The sequence below is a fragment of the Pleurodeles waltl genome, chromosome 2_2 (genome assembly GCF_031143425.1).
Source record: "Pleurodeles waltl isolate 20211129_DDA chromosome 2_2, aPleWal1.hap1.20221129, whole genome shotgun sequence".
NCBI classification, from domain to species: domain Eukaryota; kingdom Metazoa; phylum Chordata; class Amphibia; order Caudata; family Salamandridae; genus Pleurodeles; species Pleurodeles waltl.
This window is the reverse complement of record NC_090439.1, coordinates 316068376-316095783: the sequence shown is the minus strand read 5'-3', so window position 1 is coordinate 316095783 and position 27408 is coordinate 316068376. Positions and strand designations below refer to the sequence as shown.

The window sequence follows — 27408 nt, the reverse complement described above, 5'->3', positions numbered from 1 at the left end:
GTGGTTTAAGTTATTATGTCTAAAATCAGATTTTTGAATCTCATCCTTTGTTCTGTTACAGTTTTGGGAAGTATTGACAAATCAAACAGGCCTGATCTTGGCAAGCATGCTGTGTGTTTTTAATTTTTTTTGCAAACTTACGAAATATGCAAAATAATTGATACAATGAGTTCCATTTTTTTGGTCTGTGACTAAAATATCTCTTTGTTTAAGAAGACTTGAGTTGTAGGCGTGGCCTTCACTAACTCAACAAGTAACATAGGCCCTCATTCTGACCTTGGCGGTCTTTTCGCAAGACCGCTGAGTTACCGCCGCGGTGAAGACCGCCGACCGCGGCGGTGTGCCGCTGTGCGCATTCTGACCGCTGGGAGCGTTCCGCCGGAAAACCGCCAGCAGCCACACTGGCGGTCGGCGGGAAAGTGGAGACTGGTCAACCTCCACCGCCACGCCAGCAGAACACCGCCCACAGAATTACGACCCACATTTCTGTGTGGCGGTCTTCTGTTGGCGGTCTTCTGTTGGCGGTCACGTCCCTATGGCTCCCGTCGCCTCCCGGAGGACCAACGCACAAGGTAAGTTGATCGTCCGTGAGGGGAGGGGGTGGGGGGGTGTTGTGTGATGTGGGCGTGCATGGGGGTGTGCGTGTGAGTGTGTAGAGGGGGTGTGTGAGTGCGTGTATGCGGGCGGGGGGTGCTGCTGTGTCTATGGGTAATGTGTGCTGTTCGGCAGGTGCGCATGTCGGCATGTATGTGTGCGGGTATGTGTCCCCGTTGTGTATGTGTGTGTAGGGGGTGTGTATATGTGCATGTTGGGGGTGTGTGCATGTCGGGGTACATGTATGTGCATGTCGGGGTGGGGGTGGGGAGGGGGTTCGTACCACCTCTGGGGGGTGGCAGGGGGGTGGAGGGTGTGGGGGGAGGACTCGGGTGGGTAGTGGGGGGTGGGGGAGACCCCTATCAGTGCCAGGGAAGGAATTCCCTGGCCCCGATAGTGCTTACCGCCATGGTTCGCACGGCGGTTCCCGCCCGCAAGAAACCGCGGCGGTAGGCAGGGTCATAATACCCTTGGCGGTCTTGGGACGACCGCCGGGCCGGAGTGCGCAAACTCCAGCCCCGCGGTCATGACCGCCGTGGCGGTCGGAGTGGAGAAGTAGCGGTCGGTCGCGGCGGGGACCGCCGCGGTCAGAATGCCATTTTTAATACCGCCGGTCTGTTCGCGGTCCGACCGCCGTCTCTCCGCCGACCGCCAGGGTCAGAATGAGGGCCATAATGTTGGTTTCTAAATGTCTTTTATTTATGGTGTTTTGTGACTGTTCTAACATGTCACCTCACAGCCATTTCAGAGCAATGGCCCTCGCATTAGCCCCCTGGTGGCTGAAGAGACCGTAAGAAATGGGCAGCGCGGTACGTGCTATCAGATTGGTGAGGTCTGGCAGGTCCCTCACAGGAGTGGTCCTACCTCGTCTGTTTCCGGTTGTCAAGAATATGGAGGCATTCTGCTGATGTATGCTTAACTGACTGAATGGAATTATACGTTTTAGTTTGTGGGTTTGGAATACCATGAACATCATATCTAATGGTCTGCTGGAACACTTTACATTTACGTATGCTATATGCAATAAGGGATTATTTAGTGCTTCCAGGCGGCCCATGCCTTGTGTGGCACTATAAAGCATGCACTTTCCTGTTTGGCGACAGTGCATTATAAGTTGTAACTTGTAGTTTTGCATTTCTCCATTTAATACCAGGCTTGAAGTCATAGCCTGCATGGTGCTATTGGTTAAAAAGTCAGGATTGACAGATGTGCTGACAAATCATGAGTCCATTTGACAGCTGTGGATGTTAGAGGCAGGGATGACATGAGCGGGAACAGTTGGGGCTAGTATCCTAGGCCCCACCCTTTTCAGGGTCCACGCTGCGTCTACTGAATCAATTTATATATCACAAAAAAGCTTAGTCTGAATCATGTAGGATTCTAACTCCAGCACTAAGAAATTTTATTGAAACATGTCTGACGCTGCCGGATGTATACATCATGAAGGAGACACTCTTGATTCCCCGTAGCTTCCATTTCAAACTCCTCTGCAGATCTCAGATGGGTCTGCACTCTGTCAGCACATGACTTTAAAGCAATCTGTCTGTTTACAGAGGAGGAGGCAGCATTGAGTTCAGTGAGTTGTGACTCATAAGCATCTATGAGATTCCATTGCTGAGTCACTTGCAGCAGCCTCTGCTGAATCACCTGTTGTAGTCCCAATGACCTGGCAGGACAAGATTGACATTTGGCGTCTGGCTGTTTTCAGGCACTGATTTTTCGGTCTCACTTAAGACAACACATGCACTATTGCTTGCAAGACATTTTGTCAACTAGAAGAGGCGTGGAGCCTTCCCATTGCTTATCATTATTGGCTTCATTGTCAGTCTTATTTGCTGGCTCCTGATTGGTCAGCATATGCGGTTTCACTTGGAGCTTGAACATAGTACTGATTGCTTCTTTTTTTATCAATATCCTTCAGCTGCTCATGCTGCTTGCTGAGTTTTTTTTTTCCTTCTTCCACCTTCATCCTTGTTGTTGCTTGTTTCCCGTCCATTCTCAAGTGTCAGTATGTGTATCACCACTATACAACTACCTACCACCACCACCCCCTACTACTAGCACCCTACACCCACTACCCTACCACCACTTCACACCATCCTACCTCCACCACTCTACCTCCACAAACACTAAATCATCGCCCAACCATCACCCTAACCACCAACATAACCACCACCACCTTTACCACCACTGCACCCACTTTTACCACCATCACCCTAAAAACCACCTCCTCACCCTAACCACCACTACTCTGACCACCCTCACACCCAAACTACCACCCTAGCCACCATCTTAGTCAGACCCTAACCAAAATCACAAACCACCACCCTAATTATACCACTCTAACAGCCACCAGCCAACTACAGCCCAAACCACCACAACCCTCCCACCACCCTCTCACCACCACTCGCCCCTTCACTACCCTAACCACTAGGACCATCATATCACCCTGACCACCACTACAGTCACTAGCCTTATGATCATCCTCATCACCACTATTCTAACTTCCCTACCCTAATCACCACCCTTTCACTTAACACAGCTCTCAGTTTTTGTAGAAGCTCTTACTTTTTTAACAATCATTTTCAGTTCATTACTTAATTGTTGTTTTCATGGAAAGTTGTGGCCTACGATTGAATTTGTTTACTGTTTAGTAACTTGTTCTTGCCTGAAACGTTGCATGTAGATATCTAGTTAAGTCATATCAAAGATTAAGAAATATTTACACACCATCTATAGCTATTGATCAACCTATCTCTGGAAATCAATATGTGAGCATTGAGAAGGAGCTCTATGGTAGGATGTTGCTTGGAACCCTAGGTGAGTTCTCGCTGGGAAGATTGACATTTGCATAAGCTTCATATTTGATTGCCTTGTACATTTTAATTGCAGTGCAGTGGAAATAAGAAAATGTAGCATTCATTGCATTATGTGGCATACTTTTAATAACGCAACCTAAGAACCCAGTCAGTACTACTTTGAAGACTTAGGGGGTCATTCTGACCCTGGCGGTAAAATCCGCCAGGGCCAACGACCGCGGGAGCACCGCCAACAGGCTGGCGGTGCTCCCTTGGGCATTCTGACCGCGGCGGTACAGCTGCGGTCAGAAATGGAAAACCGGCGGTGTACCGCCGGTTCTCCGCTGCCCTGGGGCCGCCATGGGGATTCCAACCCCCATACCGCCATCCTGTTCCTGGCGGTTTTGGCCGCCAGGCAGAGGATGGCGGTATGGGGTGTCGTGGGGCCCCTGGGGGCCCCTGCAGTGCCCATGCCAATGGCATGGGCACTGCAGGGGCCCCCGTAACAGGGCCCCACCAAGATTTTCAGTGTCTGCCATGCAGACACTGAAAATCACGACGGGTGCTACTGCACCCGTCGCACCCCTTCCACTCCGCCGGCATCCTCATGGAAGGGTGTTTCCCGCTGGGCTGGCGGGCGGCCTTCTGGCGGTCGCCCGCCAGCCCAGTGGGAAACCCAGAATAACTGCGGCGGTCTTTTGACCGCGCAGCGGTATTCTGCCGGCGGGACTTAGGCCGCCCGCCAAAGTCAGAATGACCCCCTTAATGTGGGGGCTTTCTTTCCTCTTCTTGTGTTTGTACCATCCCTGGAGCATGGCCTCACTACTGGTGCCCATTCACTGCTTACTTTTCAGACATTCCTTTTTAGGGTCGAACCTGCTCTAGCATGCGCTTGTGAGACGCTACAGTAGTTAGAAAAGGGCTAGGAACCCCTTCCATGTCACGTCAGTGTCTTTCATTGGTTCGTGGGCTTGCCTTTTAAAATAGGCTTGCTTTCATTAGTAGAAGGCATGCATACGCCATGCCTTTTCCCGTGGTTAGCCCTCCTCGAGCGCAGTGACCAAGTACTGAAAACATATGAGGCTCGCTGTTTTCCGTCCGGTTTGTGGACTACTTTTTCTCTTTTTTCGCAGCGCAATCTCGCTCGGCAGAAGTCGAGCGCTTTGCATGACATCGACCCTGTTACATAGTTAATTGCACTTTTGCTGGTTATGTAGATAATTGCGGTTTTGCCAAAGGTTTCACTACGAGTGAACTGTAGCAGCACGATCGTGCTCTTTTTTTCCATTTAATGAGGCAAGAAAAGTCCGGTTGGGAGTTTACAACTGCTAATAGCTCTAACGCGGAGAAAGGCGAGACCCATTGCATTGCAAATGCTTGTTTCTTTTTCTTAAGCATTCCATGAGAATGCATATGTTTTTCAGCTGTCTTCCAAGTGTACTTCTCTTCACCCCTCTACTGTGCTCCATGTTGCTCTTGCCAGTGTGCTTCCCCCACACACCCCTCAGTGTTGTGCTTGGCCTTCTGGGCTTCTCCCTCTGCTTTGTTTTCTTGCATGTGTGCTTCTCCCCTGTTGTGTTCGCTGTCATCCGTATGTCCGTATGCTTCTGTTCCTCCGTGCTCCACATTGCCCTCTCTAGCCTGTGTTGAGCACTTCTCCTACCCATCCTATGTTGCTTCTAACCCCGTCCTCCGTCACCCTTCCTCCCTCCTGTGCCCTCAGTGTTGATTCCACTCCCACTCACCTTGTTGCCACCCCCCCCACACTTTAATAAAAAATGCATTGGTACTGCCCACCTAGGTCACAGCTTAAAGACATTTTGGGTACATTCAGAAAGCTGACCTAGGAATGCATTCTTCCCGTTTCTTGCCATTGGGGTTGTGATTTGTAAGTCACATTTTCTTTCCATTTGCTGGCTTAATTTTTTTTAGGCTGTCCAGCTTGAGTTTGTACCTTCCCTTGCCGAAACCTTATTTACAGCATCCTTCTGAGTTCTCCTTCTGTAAACAGGCCTGTAAATCTTGCTCTTATCTCATCAAATTTGCTGTGCATTCAAAGACAGAGGTAACATATCAGGCGCTTGTTTACTGTTATCTTTCTCTGACTTCAAAGTGACAGGATTTAGGTGGCAAACTTGCTGGATACTGGGAGCAGGGAAGGGTTTTTCTAGCACCCAACAACATTTAAATGAACTGTGTAAGTATTTCAGAATATATGAAAATTAGGAACACAAATTAAATAAATTTGTTCTTATTTCTGTAGTGTGTTGGAAACAAATACTTTAATATTATCAAAACATATCATTACACTAGGAGTTCCCCAACTCACGCCATGAAGCTCTACACTCCAAACTGTACAGTTTTATTGGTAAAACTGTTTGTCTGTGCAAATGTAATGGTCATTTCAGTTGAAAATGTTTTGTCTGTAATGGCATTGTGGTACCACTTCATGCACACTCCACACTACTCTGCACCACTGTACACTGCTCCACTCTGCACCACTCCACTTTACACCACTGCACTCTGCATCACTCCACTCTGTACCACTTCACACTACGCCTCTCTACTGTACCCTGAACCACTCAACTCTATGCCAATGTACTCTTCAGATGAGATAGAACCCCCACAAGCTAAGTTACTATACATGAAATTTCGGGTAGGGATTCTGCCCCCTAAACTCAATTATGGCTAAATGGCTGCGCATTCATGCAGAGCCTAACAGAGCCTGCCCTTTCTAAACCACAACTACTGAAACAATGGAACAAGCTTAAATTTTCTGTCCAACATATATTGGATACAGGAGAAAATGGATTCTCCTGTTGTGTCACAACTTGGGAGTTAGAGACTACAGAGTAGTTATCATTTATATTTGTAGTCTCACTTTTCCTACTATGCATGTGGAGGCTCAGACTTAAAAAGATTACAGAGCAGTGAGTCATCTCCACAGCATGTCGTAAAATTGATTCCTAATGATTCTTAAGATCATACCAACCATACTAAAGGATATACAATAGGTATTTGCAGAGGGTTGAGGTTCCTTATTGGGGTCAAAATATTTTACCATCCTACAATCCCCTTCTCCATTTGCCTGTCTTTGGAGCCGGCTTTGATTGCCTGGAGGATTTTTCCAGGGGTTTTTGGTGGTGTAGAAAGACACTAATGCACATGGACTATTGCTTCTGAATTGCACATTGAACTGTAATCGAATTGATTCAATTGTTTTTATCCTCTTTTGTGTACAATTATCAAACTGATTTTATGTATTTTTTATATTGTGATAGTGTTGTGTGCTCTTATGGCTGTATAGCCAAATAAATATTTATTACACAACCTACTCTGCACAACGCCACTGTACTTTATGACACTTTGCAACACCGCACTCTTCGCTTCTTTACTTTATGCCAATACACTCTATGCCAATGAACTTTACTCTGTAATGCTCAACTCTGCCCTTGCAGTCTACGCCAGTCTACTGTAGGCCACACTCTACACCACTTTACTGTACACCATTACACTCTATGCCAGTCTGCGCAAATACACTCATCCCTGCACCGCTCAACTCTGTGTGTGCCACTTGACTGTCCTCTGGAACAATGTACTCTATGCCACTGCACTCTGCGCCACTCCACTCTGCGCCACTCTACCCTTAACCACTGTACTCTGCGCCAATGTACTCTACACAACTGCACTCTTTCACTGCATTCTAAGGAACTGTACTTGACTCTGCATCAGTGTACTCTAAGCCACTGATTTCTACACCACTCTACTCCACTATACACCACTGCAATCTGGCACTCTACTCTGCAACACTGCACTCTCAGCCACTGACCTCTATGTCACTCTACTCTGCACTACTCCACTCTGTGCTACTCCACTCTACACCACTGCACTCAGTGCCTCTGCACTCGCACAATACTGTATTCTGCACCACTTTGAGCTGCTCTATTCTGCACCATTCTACGCCACTGCACTTGATGCCGCTTGACTACTCTGCACTGTATGCCACTGCACTCAATGCTACCTGACTCTGCTCTGCAACACTGCCCTCCGCATCACTCAACTGTATACCATTCCATGCCACTGAGCTCTATGCCACTCTACTCGGCACCAGTCTACTCTGTGCCACTCCGCTATGAACCACCTTGCACTTCGCCACCCAGGTCTACTCGACTCTGCGCGACTCCCTCTGTGCCAGTTTACTCTGCACCACTGCACTCTACTCTGCACCACTCAAATCTATGCCACTGCATTCTACAACGCTGCATTGCATGCCACTGAATTCAATGCCACTGCACTCTGTGCCACTATACTCTGCACTCTATGCCACTCTACTTTGCAGCACTCTATGCCAATGCACTGTACACCAGTCCACTCTACTCTATGCTAACCAATTGTATGCCACTCTATACAACTCCTCACTATGCCACTCAAATACACAACACTCTGCTCCACTCCACCCTTTACTGTTCTACTCTATGACACTCGACACCACTCTCATCCATGCCACTAACTTTAAGCCATGCTGAATTGCAGCCACACAGGTGTACAACATGGCTAAAAAGCACATTGGCAAACCAATACCTCATGAATAGGCGCAACTTATTGGCTTTGCCAGCGCTTGTTTTATTTATTTACCAACCCACTATAGATCAGTAAATAAAAATTAAAAAGTGCCTGTCCATTTTGTAGACGCATGCGTGGTGCACGTATCTACAAAATGACCCAGTTGCAACATAATAGCACCTTTTGTTTTGGATTCCCCTTTAGCCATACTGCACATCATCTCTAAAAAGCTCTGGCAAACCCAATAGTTCCCAGGGGTGAGCAATTTTGGCTTTGCCAGTGCTTGTTTTTCCTTTTGCTAGTTGGAGGATTGAGACAGAATTTACATGGTTCTTCCTAATCGCTGCCAGGAAAAGTACGAAATTCTCCTAGTCGTGACAAGGCACTGAGTCCTGTGTAGCACTTTGGTGACTGCTCATCTCATTTCCCTCTTAATCACTGTCCACTCCCCATGTTGTATATAACCCGTGCCCTGTTTTTTGTTTTTCATATAAATGTAGCACTCAGTATACTTTTTTGACCCAGAAGCTCCTTAACTCTACCTGTATGATGCTGGCTTGGCAAAGGCATCACTGGACAAATTCTTGTGGTCCAGGACACATCAGTACTCTGCACACTTCCACAGTCTCAGCCACCACCTTCATTGCAGTGGGAAAGCCTGTATTTTATAAGTTTAGAATCACCTATTCACACCTCTCTGACACTTTGTGTGCTTAACGGGCCCAATTCACAATGATTTTGCTCTAATTTACATTTGTAATCAAAGCTTACTTAACGTTCAGGAGCACTACAAAAGTAAGTCACACCCCTACTCACCAAAAAGTATTCTTGGGTCAGGCCCATCTTCTTCAGGACGACCTCCATATCTTTATTAGTTTATCCTTCTATCAGGGAGACAGTGATGCCTCCTCCACAGAATACTGAACTACAGCAGAAAACTTTTAAATTTGTGTTGTGCACATGCCAAGCAAATAGAAGCCTTCCACAGCACAATAGTATAAGTTGGCGTAACAACATTGCGTACCTTTGCATAGCATAAATACTTAACGTTTTCTAGGCAACAGCACATGGTATCATAGCATAACAACAGAACGTAGCACTGTATAATAAAATAGTGTTACTAAGTATAGCAGTATAGTATAGGTAAGCACTGCAACATATTGTAGAATTGAACAACAAAATACTGTAACCAAGTATTATACTATAGTGGCGTTTATCATAATAGTATAGCCAAGTATTGCATAGCAAAATACGGTAACAATATAACAGTATAGTGTTGTTTTGCAATACATCATAGCGTGGCATAACATAGTAGGCCAACACAGTATCCATACCTTAGCCTGATGACATTGTAAAGCACAACGACATAGTGCTGTAATATCAATCAATCAATCAAACAAATTTATAGAGAGCGCTACTCACCCGTGAGGGTCTCAAGGCGCTGGGGGGGGGGGAACCAAAGAGGGGAGAGCAGGGAGGGTCACTGGTCGAACAACCATGTCTTGAGGTTCTTTCTGAAGAGCAGGAGGTCTTTGGTTTTGCAAAGGTTGGGGGGGAGGGAGTTACAGGTTTTGGGGGCGAGGTGGGAGAGGGACCTGCCTCCTGTGGTGGTGCGTTGGATGCGGGGGACTGTGGCTAGGGCGAGGCCGGCTGATCGGAGGTTGCGTGTGGGAGTGTGGAAGTTCATTCTTTCGTTGAGGTAGGTTGGGCCGGTGTTGTGGAGGGATTTGTGTGCGTGGATGAGGATCTTGAATGTGATTCTCTTGTCTATGGGGAGCCAGTGAAGGGATTTGAGGTGTGGTGAGATTCGTTAGTGGCGGGGGAGGCCAAGGACGAGGCGCGCAGCTGTGTTCTGGATTCTCTGGAGTTCGCGTTTGAGTTTGAGTGTAGTGCCGGCATAGATGGCTTTACCGTAGTCAAGTCTGCTGCTGATGAGTGCGTGGGTGACTGTCTCCTGGTCTCTGGGGGAATCAATTTGAAGGATTTTTTTAGAGTGCGGAGTGTGTGGAAGCAGGAGGAGGTTAGAGCATTGATTTGCTGTGTCATGGAGAGGGAGGGGTCCAGGATGATGCCGAGGTTGCGTGCGTGGTTTGTGGGGCTGGTTGCGGGGCCTAGGGCGGTGGGCCACCAGGAGTCGTCCCATGTGGTTTTGTTGGGGCCGAAGATGATGATCTCGTTTTTTTTGGAGTTGAGCTTGAGGTGGTTAGTGGTCATCTAGTTGGCGGTGTCGAGGAGAGCAGCGTGTAGGTTGGTTTTGGCGGTGGTGGGGTTGCGGGTGAGGGAGAGGATGAGTTGGGTGTCATCTGCCTAGGAGAGGATAGTGATTCCGTGTGCTCGGAGGATGTTGGCTAGGGGGATCATGTACATGTTGAAGAGTGTGGGGCTGAGGGAGGATCCTTGGGGGACTCCGCAGGTGATCTTGGTAGTGTTGGAGTGGAAGGCGGACTCTCTGGGTCCGGTCGGAGAGGAAGGAGGTGAGCCAGTCTAAGGCTTTGTGGCGAATTCCTATGTTGTGGAGGCGTGTGCGGAGTGTGTGGTGGCAGACGGTGTCAAAGGCTGCGGAGAGGTCTAGGAGGATGAGTGCGACGGACTCGCCTTTGTCGCCTTTGGTCCTGATGTCGTCAGTGCATGCGATGAGGGCAGTTTCTGTGCTGTGGTTCTTGCGGAACCCGGATTGTGAGGGGTCAAGAGTGTTGTTTGCTTCGAGGAAGTGGGATAGGCGGGCGTTGACTAGTTTCTCGGCAACCTTGGCGGGGAAAGGGAGGAGGGAGATGGGGTGGTAGTTGGAGAGGATCAATCAGTGGTTCTTGTAGAGCGCTGCTAATCTCCCCATTGGGTCACAAGGCGCTTGGAAGGTGTGGGGGGTTGTGCCGTTTGAGGTCCTTCCTGAATTGGGGCAATAAGGGTGATTGCCTGTTATAGCATAACAAAGACCAATATAAACGCCACAGTGCTGTTCTGTGGGTTTTTATGAGGGTGGTGTTGCGTCAAAAGGCCACCAAAGCTGCTATCTATGAACTCAAAATAAAGAAGTGCTGCATACAACGAGTATGGTAGCTCAGTATGTCAATGTATCTGATGCAGAGATGTGTATGTTACTTACAGGCCCGTGTTCGAATCCTAGCGTGTATTACTTAGTCTTTCATTATTACAAGGTCTGTTTCTACATTTGTTATTAATACCTTTGTTTGGTGGAAGTGATGTGCGCTATGCGTACACAACCATAATTGCCTCTTCTCCTGGCTCCTACAGGCAGCACCCATCGTGATTTTTGATATGCCAAAATTAAACTTGTCAATAAATATTTATAAGACGCATTTCCTTTTTCTACTTCCTACATTGTTGGCTGGGACTCTCTGTTTCTGCCAAGTTGTCGTTAGAAACCCACAGGTGGTATAGTCATATACAACACAAAAAAATATACGTAAATTAAAAAAATAATAAAGCAAATGGCGGCAGTTATTCCTTTGACGTGCGTGCGCGGCAGTGGAATGATGCGACCGCCATTGCGCCTTTTTTTAATTTTTCTGTGATGAGCACTGTCCCAACGCTGTACGGAACCGCCAAAAGCAACTACCGAAGTGAATGAGTACCAAAAGCGCAACCTAATTGCTTTGCCCATGCGTGTTTCACTTACTGGTCACTTTGTTAGGAGCCGTGCTTTAGAGCTTGCTTGCAGACTTTCAACACGTCTGCCAGAGTTGTGTGCCCCAACCCCCGCCATGAAGCGCTACACCCCAAACAAGTCACGTGGTTGCACATAGGAGTACGTTTGTGAAACCGATCGCTTGCTCGTCAGAGCTGTCCGGATAGTGAAGGAAACCGCAGAACTGCCTGCTGTAAACCCAGCTGCACGGTCGGTGAGGAGGAGAGAGTAGGTTTTAGATTTGAGCTTCTAAACCACTTTCCCTCCCCCTTAGAGAAATGGCTTCCCCCCCGTGGGGGACTCGGGCCAGTGTTTAGTATTGATTTAAAGGCGCATCTGGTGTATAAATTAGGCCGAGCTCCCCAGCAGCCCCGTGAGTTTTGTTTAGCCCTGGCATGCATAACATAAACCACTGCTAAAAAGATTTGGACGCTGCGTCGTAGATACTTCCACCCCTTGCTCACTGCAACAACTATCAACTGGGATTTAGATTTGGCGTACCCAAGATTTTATGATTTTACTAAAATTATCGTACCTGTCAAATTTTCCTGATCCACGTGTGAATAGTTAGGCCAATCTTATTTTATTCTTAGAATTATGGAACACATAGTCCTGGTTTTAGTTTCTATTAAATTAGTCTTCAGGTCTCAGAATTCTAAGGAAAAAATGGGACTAGCCTATATAGTTACTCACGGACCTGGGAAATTTAGTTGCTATGAATTTATGTATAGATATATTTACTTGTAGGGGCTTTCAGCAACCTTCTTCATTCATTGATTTGTTGCTGTGTCATTTACATTTTTCTTCCGCCCACTACAGCACGGGGCAGTTGGATACCCCACATCAACCAATGGCTAACTTCTCTGTGAATCACTGCATTCTGCCCTTTCACAACAGCATACACACACACAAAGTGTTTTGCTTCAGTGCCTGCTACTATTATGTGTTTTTTTAGACAATTAACCCCTTCGCTGCCAGACCTTTTCCCCTCCTGTGCCGAGCCTTTTTTTGGCTAGTTGGGGCAGTTCGCGCTTAGCCCCTCATAACTTTTTCTCCACATAAGCTACCCATGCCAAATTTGCCTACTTTTTTCCAACATCCTAGAACTAGAGGTACCCAGACTTTGTGTTGTTCCCCTGAAGGAGAACAAGAAATTAGCCAAAATACAGCGCAAATACATATATATTTTTTTAAACAAATGGGAAAAAAGGGCTGCAGAAGAAGGCTTGTGGTTTTTACCCTAAAAATGGCACCAACAAAAGGTTTGCGGTGCTAAAATCATCATCTTCCGAGCTTTCAGGAACAGGCACACTTGAATCAGAAAACCCAATTTTTCAACACAATTTAGGCATTTTATTGGGACATACCTCATTTCTACTAGTTTTTGTGCTTTCAGCCTCCTTCCAGTAGTGACAGAAATGCGTGTGAAACCAATGCTGGACCCCAGAAAGCTAAACATTTCTGAAAAGTTGCCAAAATTCTGAATTCAGCAAGGGGTAATTTGTGTAGATCCTACAAGTGTTTCCTACAGAAAATAACAGCTGAAATGCACATTGAGGTGAAAAAAACAACAATTTTTCCACACGTTTTACTCTTAACTTTGTCCTGGAGTGTCAGATTTTTTAAAGCAATATACCGTTACGTCTGCTGGACTCTTCTGGTTGCGGGGATATATAGGGCCTGTAGGATCATCAAGAACCCTAGGTACCGAGAGCCAATAAATGAGCTGCACCTTGCAATGGATTTTCATTCTATACCGGGTATACAGCAATTTATTTGCTGAAATATAAAAAGTGAAAAATAGGTATTAAGAAAACCCTTGTATTTCCAAAATGGGCACAAGATAATGTGTTGAGAAGCAGTGGTTATTTGCACATCTCTGAATTCTGGGGTGCCCAGACTTGCACGTGAATTACAGGGCTTTTCTCAAATAGATGTATTTTTTACACACTGTCTTACATTTGGAAGGAAAAAATGTAAAGAAAGACAAGGGACAATAACCCTTGATTTGCTATTCTGTGTTCCCCCAAGTCTCCCGATAAAAATGGTACCTCACTTGCGTTGGTAGACCTAATGCTCGTGGCAGGAAACACAACATGGGCACATCACATTTTTACATTGAAATCTGACATGTTTTTTGCCTAGCTGTAGATTTTGGCCTCTAGCTCAGCCGGCACCTAGGGAAACCTACCAAACCTGCGCATTTTTGAAAACTGGACACCTAGGGGAATCCAAGAGGGGGTGACTTGTGGTGCTCTCACCCGGTTCTATTACCCAGAATCCTTTGCAAACCTTAACATTTGGGCAAACAAACACTTTCCCTCTCATTTCGGTGACAGAACGTTCTGGAATCTGAGAGGAGCCACAAATGTCCTTCCACCCAGCGTTCCCCCACGTCTCCCAATAAAAATGGTACCTCACTTGTGGGGGTAGGCCTAGTGCCCGTGACAGGAAATGCCCCAAAACACAACATGGACACATCACATTTTCCCAAATAAAACAGACCTGTTTTTTGCAAAATACCTATCTGTGGATTTTGGTCTCTAGCTCAGCCAGCACCTAGGGAAACTTACCGAACCTGCGCATTTTTGAAAACTAGACACCTAGGGGAATCCAAGTGGGGTGACCTGTGGGGCTCTAACCAGGTTCTGTTACTCAGAATCCTTTGCAACCTCCAAATTTGGCTAATAAAACACTTTTTCCTCACATTTCGGTAACAGAAAGTTCTGGCTTCTGAGATGAGCCACAAATTTCCTTCCATCCAGCATTCCCCCACAGCATGTGAAGCACACCACCCTGGAATCACCCAGATGTTTAGTTTTCAGATGTGTCTAGGTTTTATGGATTTTTCTACATGGCAGCGTCCCAAAGTCCATAAAGTGCAGCCCTCACCATTCCAAGTGGGACGATTTTGAGAGTAAGCCAAGCTCTCATGGCCCAAATGTAAAACCAAAACCCAAAATAATCAAATGTCTTCTTGCTTGCCGTGGGTTAAGATTTCCTAGTGTGTGGGGAGAGAGCTGAAAGACTGTTACCCTCTTCAGTTGGGGTGGGGGCATAACCAGGCCAATACCGGTTGGTAGCCACCACCCCACTACTTTTAATTTTTTTTAATTCCCTGGCATCTAGTAGACTTTCTGCCCCCCGGGGTGTGGATCGGGGGTAATTTCCCCATCTGTCCACTGGTGGGTAGAACAACTTTGGCCCCACTTATTTGGGGTTGGGGTATGGCCATACCCCCACCCTATTATTTTGAAAATAAATCTTCCCTGGTCTCTGGTGGGCTTTCTGCCCCCTTTGGGAGCAGATGTGCCTTCCAAAAATAGGCCAATCTGCCCCCAAGTGGGGCCGATATGGCCAACAGTAATGTGCCCCCATAGGGAGCGACCCTTGCCCAAAGGGGTGCCCCCCAAACAAAATACACACATACACACACACACCAATCCCTGGTGCCTAAGTGGTTTCTGCCCCCCCTACCCCGGGGGCAGATTGGCCTTATAGAAATAGGCTGATCTGCACCCAAGGGAAGCAGGAATGGGCTAAAATTTCACTGACTTCAAAGTTAGATAATTTATGTCAAAATCTTGCTGGCTACTGGGGGTAGGAAATACTTTTTTTACTAGCACAGGACAAAGTTTAAATGACCTATGTAATTATTACAGAATTTATCAGACTTACGAACTCACAAATGAGGCACATTTTTTGATATTTCTGAAGTGTGTTGGAAACAAATACTTTAATATGATCAAAACAATTAATTCAACTAGGTGTTGCAATTTCCATACATTTTCATCTGTGCACTGTATAGTCTTATTAGTAAAACTGTATGTCTGTGCACATGTAATGGTCATTTTAGTTGAAAAAGAGTTGTCTATAATGACAGTGTGCCTCCATATCATGAATACTCCACTCTATGCCACTCTACTAACCAATGCACTCTACTCTGCACTACTCCACTTTACACCTCTCCACTGCACTCTGCACCACTCCACGCCACTGCACTCTATTCCACTTCACACCACGCCTCTATACTCTATCCTATACCACTACACTCTATACCAATGCTCTCTTCGCCACTAAACTACACAATTCCAATCTAGGCCAAACCAATCTACTCTGAACAACCCTACTCTACACCACTTTGGAACACTGCACTCTATGCTACTGCACGCTATGACAATACACTCTACGCCAGTGCCTTTTACTCTGTACCACTGCACTCTGTGCCACTGCACTCTACACCACTTTATGGCATTACACTCTATGCCACTCAATGCAACTTCACTCTACCCTGCACCACTCCACTCTACACCAATTTACTAGACTCCGAAACAATCTATGCCACTGCATTCTACACCACTCTACTACACTCTTTGTCACTCCGCTCTATGCCTCTGCACTCTAACCCACTCCACTTTTAACCACTACAGTATTCGCCAGTGCACTCCACACAACTGCACTCTGTCACTGCACTCTGTGCCAGTGCACTCTACTCTGCCTCACTGGATTCTATGCCACTGCTCTGCATGCCATTTTACTCCACTCTACACCACTGCACTCTGATACTCTACTCTGTAACACTGCATTCTGTGCCACAGAACTCTATGCCACTCTACACCACTTCACTTTGTGCCTCTTTCCTCTATGGTACTAAACTCTACTCTGCACCACTCTATGCTACTCTACTCTGCACCACTCTAGGCCACTGCACTTTATGCCACCTACTCTGCACTCTATGCCAATCAACTGTACTCTCCACTCTATGCCACTGCACTCTATGCCATGCAACTCTACTCTGCACTCTACACTAAAGTCTATGCCACTCTACTCCGCACCACTGCCGACTGCATCACTCAACTCTACGCCACTCCAGTCCGCACCACTTTATGCCACTGTACTCTACGCCATTCAACTCTGCACAACTACATTCTGCACCTCTCTACTCTGAGCCACTCTACTGTGCACCACTCTACTCTGTGCCACTCTACTATGCACCACTCTGATCTATACCACTGCATTCTAAGACATTGGATTGTACACCACTGAATGAAATGCCACTGCACACACTGCCACTGCACTCTACACCACTATGCTCTGCAACACTCTACGCCAATGAATTCTACACCAGTCCACTCAACTCTGTGCCACTCTACGTGACCCCACACTGTGCCACTCCAATACACAACACTCTCTTCCACTTAACTCTAGAACACTCTGCTCCACTCTCTGCCATGTTACTCTGCGCCACTCTATGCCACTAATGTTTAGCTATGCTGTATAGCAGCCACACTGGTGAGCAACTTGGCTAAAATCATTGGCATAGCCAATAGCTCTTGCATAGACAAGACATATTGGCTGTGCCAATGCTTGTATTGTCAGTGGCCTGGCAGCTCCCCCCCAAAAAAGTTACAAAAAAATAATAATGAGAAAACCAAACAAGCATTGGCAAAGCAAGTAGGGAAACAGTCAATGCTTGAACTATTGACTTGGATGATGCTTGTTCAGATCAGGTGTTTGCCAAAACCTTTTGATTTTACCAAAATTATTCAAATCAAGTACATTCTTTAGTGGACTTTGAGCCAGCAATATTCATCCATGAGTCTCTTGTGTCATTCATCTTTTTATTCCACCCACTACAGTATACAGTTTGGGTCAGCCCACTTAAGCCATTAGCTAAGTCACTTTGAATTACAGCATTATTCTCCTTCACAAGGTTTGCATTCACGCACTAAGTATTTATTTTCATTGCCTATGTCTATAATGGCAATATGTACGTTTTAAGCTAAAAATTTGCTTTTATGAAATCCTTACATTATAGTAAGACAAGGCAGCCCTCCCAACAATAACGTTTTACATAAATCATAGGAAAACAAGCATTGGCAAAGCCAAAGGTTAGCAGCCAACTCCAGACCTACTTTCTTTGCCAGTGCATCTCATATTTTGGGGTACTATCGAAGGAAGGACAGGCCTGCATTTCTGGTCTCACCTAGAATACAGACTACTTTATCTAACTTGGCAGTCTTATGTTTAAAAACAAAAATCATACGCAAATGCCTAGATAGATACAGGGTCGTTTGGTCAGCCTTCTACATCCACTGGCCATTTCTAGTGTCATTCACATTTCGCTTCCACCCAATGGGGTAATGATATACCCGCTTCATCTTGTGCGGTGAGTGATGGTATGTTGGTAAAGCACATGTGCATAGCTGCCTGAAAAGGAGAGACTTTCAGGCCCGGGACTAGTTTGCCTGGCTGCTGTGCTACTCCTTTATTTTTATATTTGGTAATATTTTGCCATTTTTTTCTGCATATCGTAAATGTTTGAAGAAAGTACATTGCATGCTTGTCAAGGCCAGATGTTCTGGTTTTACCAGTGACTGTTTAAAATTATGCACTTTAGTTCATTACTTAAACTGATTCCACTGAACATGTGCGTGAAACGCACGCTGCAGAGACTTAACGGCGATCCTTCTCACACAAAGAGAGTTCTGTACACAAACTGTGATTATTTCAGACATTTATAATAAGCCTAAGGCCCTGAGTGTAAAAAATGTCTGCACATTCTGGGCCTGGCCCTCAGCACAGAACAAGTGGTGTATTCAGTAGAGCCCGGCCGAGGAGCCGTTCCTCAGAGAATGGTAATGGCTGTGTGTGGCAAGCTTCAAAATAGCTTGTATTTGCATTGCTGCGTCCTGTTGCTGCAATAAATATTCAAAAAGAGATGATATCAAGAGAAACTTACCCCGACTGCCGTGGCTCATGCTCGCAAGACACGGTCAATTAACTACAATTATTCCTGCTGTTCCCAGGTTTAAATAGAGCTCTGTTCATATACAGTGCATTTCTACTTCTTAAGCTTGCCAAGTCAGGCGTTGCCTTTTCAACATTTATTTTCTTCTGCTTTGGTCCTCTTTTCATGCTCCACCCCCCAGACCCACACTGACTGTTTCTCATCATCCATTTCACTCTCTTATGCCCACTTCGCATGACCGAACGGGCTACCTGGATGAAAAAAATCTAATTGCCTCAATCTGAACTTGGACAAGACCAAAGTGGTGATCTTCAGGAAAGACACCTCACCTTGGGACTCCACCTGGTGGCACACAGACCTCGGCCCAATTCCACGCCTTAATCCCAAGCAAGGAGCATCAGAATAATTAGAGACCACAAAGTGGACCCGGACGCCCCCGTCATCGTAGTAGCCTTGCCCTGCTTCAACATCAGAAGGATGCTGAACAAAGAAACATTCAAGTGGTTACCAGACAATTCCAGGAAAATTATCACCCAAGCTCGCAGGCTAGACCATGGAAACAACCTGTACGTAAGGATAACCAGCTGGCGGCAAAAAGACTGTAGACCTTCGAAAACACAGTAGCCAGACTTGTCCTCCACCTCCCATGCCAAGCCCACATCACACCAGACCCTAGGGAACTCCACTGGCTCCTGATATATATATATATATAGTGTGCACACTTCAAACTCCTCACCGCCATCTACAAAGCACTCCACAGCACTGGCCCTGCCTACCTGAATAGCCACATTCATTTCCACCAATCTTCCAGACGCCTTCGTTCTCTCACTAGCACCCACCCCACACATACACATGAGCAGGGCACGGGTCGCTCCTTCTCATACCTGGCTCGTAAAACCTGGAACGACCACCCACAACACATCAGAGCATCCTCCTCTCGCCTTGACTTCCGCAAGAAGCTAAAGACCGGGCTCTTTGAGTAAGATGTCCTGAGCTTGCCTTAGACACTGCTACATAGCGCCTGGATACCCTAACAAGTGATAAGCATGCTACAAAAAACACCAATTAAATACCATAACATAACCTTCCTCTCCTAGCTCTCCAGGTCTAGTGCCATCCTTTCACTTGTCTATATCATTCATGCATCTATAAATAGGTCCTCTCCATGTTTTCTTTTCCCTTTCATTTTTCGTCACCTTTTTTAATCCTGACATTATATTTCACCATATTCCCAACCTTTCTCGAGTTCTCCCACTCTGTACTACTGTATTATGTACATGTCATAATTGGTGCAACATGGAGCAAATGGATTGAGCTCTCTTACGTTAGCAGTGGCATCTGGTCCTTTCGGGTGATAATGACATTCCCCCTGCACCCAGTCACCACTCGCTTTCAAATATGCTTGACCCAAAAGAAAACATTCGCATCAGCCATAGTTTTAATTCTCCATGTCCACATGTGTGGGAGGAGCACAGCCTTCTGCCTTACTGAAGCAGTGGGTGAATTAAGTTAGTACCAGAGCAATGCTTAATTTGAGCTGGTCGTTGCAAGTTTGGCCCATCAGCACTCATTTTTGGGGAGCAGCATGTATTTTTCTCATCAAGCTTTGACCAAGAGAGAGAGAAAAACACACTGGTGGGAGAGAAGGAGGAAGAGAAATATGCGAAAAGTGACAGAGGAAGAAAACAGGCTGAAAAACATCATGCACAAGTGAGATAAATGGGCAGGAAGTGTCTGGTTGTGGTTTAATGAGGCTTGAAGTGGGATCAACAGTATGCAGTCTTGATTTTCAGCACATAGACATTTCAGGAGCGCCTGCTGCAGGCTTCTGAGGAAAACTTTGGGCCCCAGCACATAGGGCCTGATTTAGAACTCGGCGGATAGGCTAAGCCATCACAACGGTGACAAATATCCCATCTGCTGAGATCTAAATCGTATTCTATCCTATGGGATTTAGATTTTGGCAGACGGGATATCCGTCACTGTTGTGACGGAGTAACCCATCCGCCCAGTTCTAAATCAGGCCCCTGTTCTTTTACAAATTAAGCAGTGTGCCTCAGGGTTCACCACATTGCACTTATTAGATGGATTGTCAGCGTTTGGGACTGACTGATGCCTTGTGAATATGTGTCCCTATGTGTTCTTCTGTGTATTTGTGTCTGTGTGTCATTTATATGAATACATGTACTGAGTGACAAGGCAATCAAGTCACTCAGCACAACCACACCCACACCGAGCAGTCCCCAACAGCCCTGGAGAGCATACCCTTACGTTGCAGGGCAAATCGGCCATTCCTATCCATATCATGGCTTTGCTGGACGCTACTGAGAATGCCACTTCCTTGCTAGACATGCCGTAGAATTGTTTGACATGTTATGACGTTACAGAACGTAGCAAGGGCTTATTTCACATATCATGGCACTGCTTTGGATATCATGCCATTTTGTGGCATATCGTATCATTGCTTGAAATTACGTGTTATTTCATGCCAGCGCAGGACAGCGTAATCCACGGCCGGACTGGTTATTTTTTTGGGGGTGTGAAATCCATCCCTTTGCATATCACGACATCACTGAACATTCTACGGCATTACTCCACATTACTGGAAATAGCATAGTATTACTGGGCCTGCATTGGCCTTGCATGGCATACCGTGGCGTTACAGTGCACATTAGGGCATTTGTGTGCCACATTTTAGCATTACAGGAAAACGTATGTAATCGCATTGCTTGGCCTAACTTGACATACTGCAGCATTGCTTGGAATATTGTCACGTTGTTAAGAAGACCATGGAATTGCTTAGCACATGCTCACATTTTCAGCGTTTAAAGTCACCGAGTGACATACGATAACCTATTGGTGCATGGTATAATCCATGGCATATATTGGCCATTCTGGCATTGAATGACACTGATGGGATGATTAAACAAGACTGGCTATATCTTGGCAGTACGTGGCATGTGATGGCATTGCTTGGCATATAAATTACATTGCTTGGCACATCATAGCATTGTTTGACTTATATCATTGCTCACATAATGACATTGCTTGGCTTATATCAATTGGCGGAACATGATGGCCTTCAATTGCATATCATGGTGGCATTTTTGTATGTGAGTTGGAATCTGGTCATTTCAGGCTTAACCTGGGTATGCAAGAGTGATCAAGGACATATGAAGCTATTCCTGGCTTATGTTGTGGTACACAGGCAAATGAATATGAGACTGAGCATGGGAATGCAAGACTATATCTGTCATGTGGAGCATTAGTAAATGACAATGCTTAGTGAAAACGACAGCTGACACTGGGGAGACAAAGTTAGTTTGCTAATAATTAAAAGCTGGTGTTGGAGGGTAAAGTGTATTTTTTTTTTAATGATTAGCTGATGGGGGCGGGGGGGATTTGCTTATTTACTCAAAATGAAAATCTGGTTTTGGTGACAAAAAGCATTTTTTTTTAAAATGACAACCTGCTGTTTGAGGAGAAAACAAGATTTCTAAAAATGACCAGCTGGCGTTTTGGGACAAAATGAATGGATACCAAGAATACTGAAGTTGACATTTATTCAAAGGCAAATTCACCTTGATCTGGGGTCACTTAATGCTGAGGTTATGCCATCATTCCTTTGGTTTGGCAAGTATTTTGTTGCTGTTTTATCGGTTCTATTATGCCCCATAAAGCATTTGGGGCCAGATGTAGCAAAATTCTGAATTGCGACTCGCAAATTGCAAGGGGGTAGTAAAGGCCTAACTCATTAATATTAATGAGGTGGGTTGCAATTTGCGACCCCCTTGCGAGTGGCGGCACTCACAGGGATGGTGGCCTGCTGGAGACAGCAGACCACCATGTCTGTGACTGCTTTTAAATAAAGCAGTTTTTTTTTTTTGTAATGCTGCCCGTTTTCCTTAAAGGAAAACGAGATGCATTACAAAACGAAAAAATGAAACATTTTTGTTTCATTTTTTCAGAGGAGGCAGTGGTCCATAGGTCCTATGGACCACTGCCTCCTCTGAAAACATGTTTTCCATGCCCTTCCCTTTTGCGAATGGGTTACCACCAGTGTGACACTGGTGGTAACTGCGATTGCTTTGCGACCATGTTCGCGGTCACAAAGCAATACAGCATCGCGCTGCAACTCGCAATTAGGAAGAGGAACACCCCTTCCTAATTGCGACTCGCAGTCCCCCTTTGCGAGTCGGTAACCAGGTTACTGACTCGCAAAACGGGGATTGGGCATCACAATGTGCTTTTTGCACGTCATAAACAGCGAAATTAGCTGTTTGCGACGTGCAAAAAGTTTGGTACATCTGGCCCTTGGCGACTTATATTGATAGTTTACAGGCGCGGCTCCTCCGTATGGGAGGAGGAGCGTCGCCCCCACTTCCGCCAGCAACAACCACTGTAAATCCTTTTACACGGAAAGGATAATAAACTCTGTTTATTATTCTTTCCGTGTAAAAGGGGTGGGGCATTGGAAGTGACGAGCCGAGGGGAGTGCTCTGTGCACTCCCCTCAGAGCGCATGTGTGTTTGGCCGGCCATCTCGTGCCAGCCAAACACACATGCGCTATAGGCTCTCTCCAGCCCAGCAACACGGCTGCCTGGGAGCGCATTAGCTGGGAGCTCCCAGCCAATTCTGACACTGCTTTGAGCAGTGTCAGGATTGGCGCAGGGCAGGCTTGGAGCCTGTGCCTGCAGCAGTGACGGGAGAGGCACGTGGCGCGGGAGCAGAGGTACGTTTAAAATATATATTTTTTTTCACGTGCTCCCCTGTGCCCTCGCTCCACCTACCCCAGCCATGCGAGCCGCTCCTGATAGTTTATTATGAACTTGTCATGGTATACAAATGCTGTCTGAGCCTGTAGGGTTAAAGCAGTTTAACGGATATGCCTGCTGTGTAAACTTGAATGGTCTCTGTACCCCAAGCAATAGTTATGCTTCCGGGGCTTAAAGGAACTGAGATTGTAAGAAGTGTGTAGCTTCATTTTATGTCATATCCTTCAGGTAAATGTGCTTTTATATGTTTATATTGCCTGAGTGATAATCTACTTGGAGGTGGTAGGATGGGAAAGTGAAAGAAAATATGAAGTAGAAGTTTAAGTGAATGCTTTATATATTTGTAAATAGCATGAGTCAGCGTCCGACTCCATACTCACATAATTTCTTCTGTAAAACCTATAGGTTTTTTTAATCCAAGTTCGTTAATAATCTGTTTTGTGAAAAGTATCATTTGGCATTAATTTCATTTTTTCTTGGTGAAAAAAATGTCCAAACACCAATTAAAAGTTCACGCTGGCTCTCAAGATTATGAAAAAAGACATAGGCCCTCATTCTGACCTTGGCGGGCGGCGGAGGCCGCCCGCCAAAGTCCCGCCGTCAGGTTACCGTTCCGCGGTCGAAAGACCGCGGCGGTAATTCTGACTTTCCCGCTGGGCTGGCGGGCGGTCGCCTTCAGACCGCCAGCCAGCCCAGCGGGAAAGAGGCTTCCACGATGAAGCCGGCTCGGAATCGAGCCGGCGGAGTGGAAGCTGTGCGACGGGTGCAGTTGCACCCGTCGCGTATTTCACTGTCTGCGCAGCAGACAGTGAAATACATGTAGGGGCCCTCTTATGGGGGCCCCTGCAATGCCCATGCCAGTGGCATGGGCACTGCAGGGGCCCCAGGGGCCCCGCGACCCCCCCTACCGCCATCCGGATCTCGGCGGTCCGACCGCCGGGATCTGGATGGCGGTAGGGGGGGTCGGAATCCCCGCGGCGGTGCAGCAAGCTGCGCCGCCGCGGAGGATTCAATGGGGCCGCGGTACACTGGCGGGACCCCGCCAGTGGTGCCGGTCCGACCGCAGCTTTACCGCCGCGGTCGGAATCCCCATTGGAGCACCGCCGGCCTGTCGGCGGTGCTCCCGCGGTCCTCCGCCCTGGCGGTCTTTGACCACCATAATGTGGGTGCCTTCTATTGAAATTTCTGTTGTAAAATGCATCTTCTGATGCGTTTCAGAATATTCTATGAAGGGTAGGTGTAGGGCAGTGGTTAATCTCCCCCACTTTGCTTGCTTGATCAGTGCAAGTATGTGGAGATACTAATTGTCCACGTGTTTCAAGATGCAGCAATCAACATTGATTCTGAATTAGAGAGGAACTTGTAATTTGGAACAAAACATTCTCAGCCGGTATGTAAGCAGAAAACACAATTTTCACCTTTTGCAACAGGAACAGTCTATGTGTGGTGCAAAACATGTTTACTACTTTTCTCATTATTGAAGCGCAAAAAATGATGCAAAATAGAAATGCACCATTCCGTGCATCCATTGCAGAGTGTCACATAATGTGGCACTACATTCATTCTTTCCTTCTTTTTCCTGTCTTTCAAACCTGTCCCCTTTGGCTTTACCTGCCTTGCCCTTTGTGTTCTAACATTTTATTGTTTTTTTCATATCGAATTGATGCGCAAACTGCATTTTGAAGTACATACAGTCTTACTCCAGTAGACCTGTTTAGTTAGCACAGAATGCAGCTTTCAAAACTAAACTCCGTCTCTCCTGTCTTTTTTGTGCAGCTATCTTTGCCCTGGTTGTGGAGATCTCTGCACATGTAGGTATACGTTTTAGAAGTAATTGTGGAGAGATCAAAAGGAGTGGTGGGAAAATATGTAATAATTACCACCAAAATGGGTAGGAATAAGGAAAATTAAGAATGGGGTTTAGGGAGGGACATGCTAACACAAAACACACACTTGGAAAAGATTTAGGGCCTGATTATGACTTTGGCGGTCGGACCGCCAGTCCACCGTAGCGGTGGTCAGGAGAACACCGCCAGGCCAGCCTCATCCCGACTGCCGCATTACGGCATTCCTGCAGGGCAACACAGTCAAGCCAGCGGCGTGCTTCAGCTCTAGGAGAGAGCCTTAAGCCAATGCGGGATACAATGCTGCACCTCCTGTAAGTCGGGCGCACTGTTTCCATGAACCATGTCGTGCATTGCAGACAGCGTGCACACCAACATTGCAGGCATGGGGGAGCATCATAGGCCCCGGCCACAATCCACATCGGCTTATTCACCTTTGGGACCTTTTTTGTGGATGTTTACCTGCCTTTCCGCCGACCATTTGATGGCCATTTGATCCGCCATAAAAAGGTTGGCGGAAAGGCAGATCATAATACACATGTTCGTGCCCATACCGTCACCCCCACCATTGACTGCCCCCGTCCCTACCGCCGCGGTAGCTCATATATTGGCGGTGGCGGTGGCCTTGTGGTAGCTTGACCGCACCGATTCTAATCAAGCAGTCAGACTTCCGAGGATGCGGCTGTTGCACCGCCAGAGATGGTACCGCGGTCCCAAGACCTCTGAAGTCATAGTAAGCACCTTAGGATTTTGCCATTCACAAAATACACTGTTAAATTTAGTAGTATCAAAACAGGCTTAAATGTACTCTAGTCTAGCTTTGTAATAAGTAAAGAACTCACTCTGGAACACACCCCCATAGAAATCAGTAGAGACAGGGATTTAAACTAACAACCCATTGAAATTAATGGTAAAGTATTTACAAAATAAAAAATAAATTAAAAATGTATACAATTAATTAAAAGCGTAACATTTAAACAACTTTATAACAAATTAAGTAAAAAAACGGTGAGAGTGAGTGATTTTATTATTAAATTATTGTTTATAATAAATTTTTATACATGATTATACAGTTTAAAACGAATTTAGGGCCTGATTTATTAAAAGTTAGTGCCGCCTTTTCATCATTTTTTGATGCAAAAGCGGCGTAAACGTACAAAATATACTTATATTTTGTACGTTTGCGCCGCTTTTGCACCAAGAAATGATGCACAGGTAGCGCTAACTTTTCATAAATCAGGCCCTTAGTTTGCAGAGCTAATGTGTTTTTAACTTATTATTGTAGTAGTCTTGGTTAATATTGAGTATTTCAGATTAATTTTCGTTTATATTTTATACTAAAGTAATTTTATTCAATTTAATGATTTAAAAATAATAATTTAAAGAACTTGACTATTTTCTCCTATATATTCTTATGTGGGGAGCTCCACCTCGGTGGCGGAGATCTCCACAAGGATCTACAATGTTACTTCTAGTAACTTTGTTATCATAAAGTGTATTGTAAGAGGATCCACCCTCACTTGACAGGGTGCAGACTCCTAAAACTACACCTACGTGTAACTATTCACTCAGAAATGGCGAATAACATATCAATGATGAGCGACTGCTAAGTATAGGAGCAGATGTACATATGGAAACTTACCTCTCATGTCCAAGATTTCATCTACCACTACATAGTGGTAGTCTGTATTCTGGACCCGAGAATCTACTATTACTGAATAGTGGTAATTCATATTCTGAACATAATATGTTTGTATGCCTGTAGAAAAATCAATATTTTGACATGCAACCAATGCCTTCTCTCTTTCCATCCAACCTCTTCCTCCCACATTTTTCTCGCTTTCTCTGTCTCCACCGTCCCATTCAATGGAGTAACCATAATAATGCTGAGAGGTAGAAATTCCAAATTATTCTTGTTTGAGGCATCAGGGGAACATGCCACAGTTACTTTTTCTGGCTCACGATTTCCCCAAGATGGGTGTTCTTAAGATTGATGGTTTGATGGGAAGAGCGGCAGAATAGAAGTGTGCAGCTATATTTGTTTTCCCTTTTTTATTTTCTAGATGGTCATCATATATGGGAAATGGAAGCTAAGACGGACAGAGAAATGTTTAAATCAGTAAGTATTTCTGTATTTATATTTATTTGATATGAGTGATTGGTATTGCACACACTACGGATGAAACTGCCTCTAGTCACACAAATGCATAAGTTGCTCGTTTGAACATTTTACTTACACATATTTGAAAACAGATTTTTCGGTTTGTGTGTAAGCAAATAGTCTTCAAGCCTTTTCCGGGACTTCTTAGGTAGAAATAAGTTGTTATACAGCAATGTATTAGGTGTGTTAAGCCTGCTAACACTCCTACCATTTAACAATAGTAAACATTAATCCAAGTTTTTCCTAAAGTTATTTTTTCTTGGTCACCCATGCTGC

The 27408-nt window shown here is 45.7% G+C and overlaps 1 protein-coding gene across 6 annotated transcripts in view; it reads left to right on the top strand.

The window, feature by feature from the left end:
- The window catches only part of NFATC1 (nuclear factor of activated T cells 1), a 395649-nt gene that overhangs the window by 204817 nt on the left and 163424 nt on the right, over nucleotides 1–27408 (top strand). For all 6 annotated transcript variants that reach the window (XM_069219782.1, XM_069219784.1, XM_069219783.1 and 3 more), the window contains exon 7: nucleotides 27035–27090. In XM_069219782.1, the coding sequence (XP_069075883.1) occupies nucleotides 27035–27090 (56 nt within the window). The remainder of the gene's footprint in view (nucleotides 1–27034; nucleotides 27091–27408) is intronic.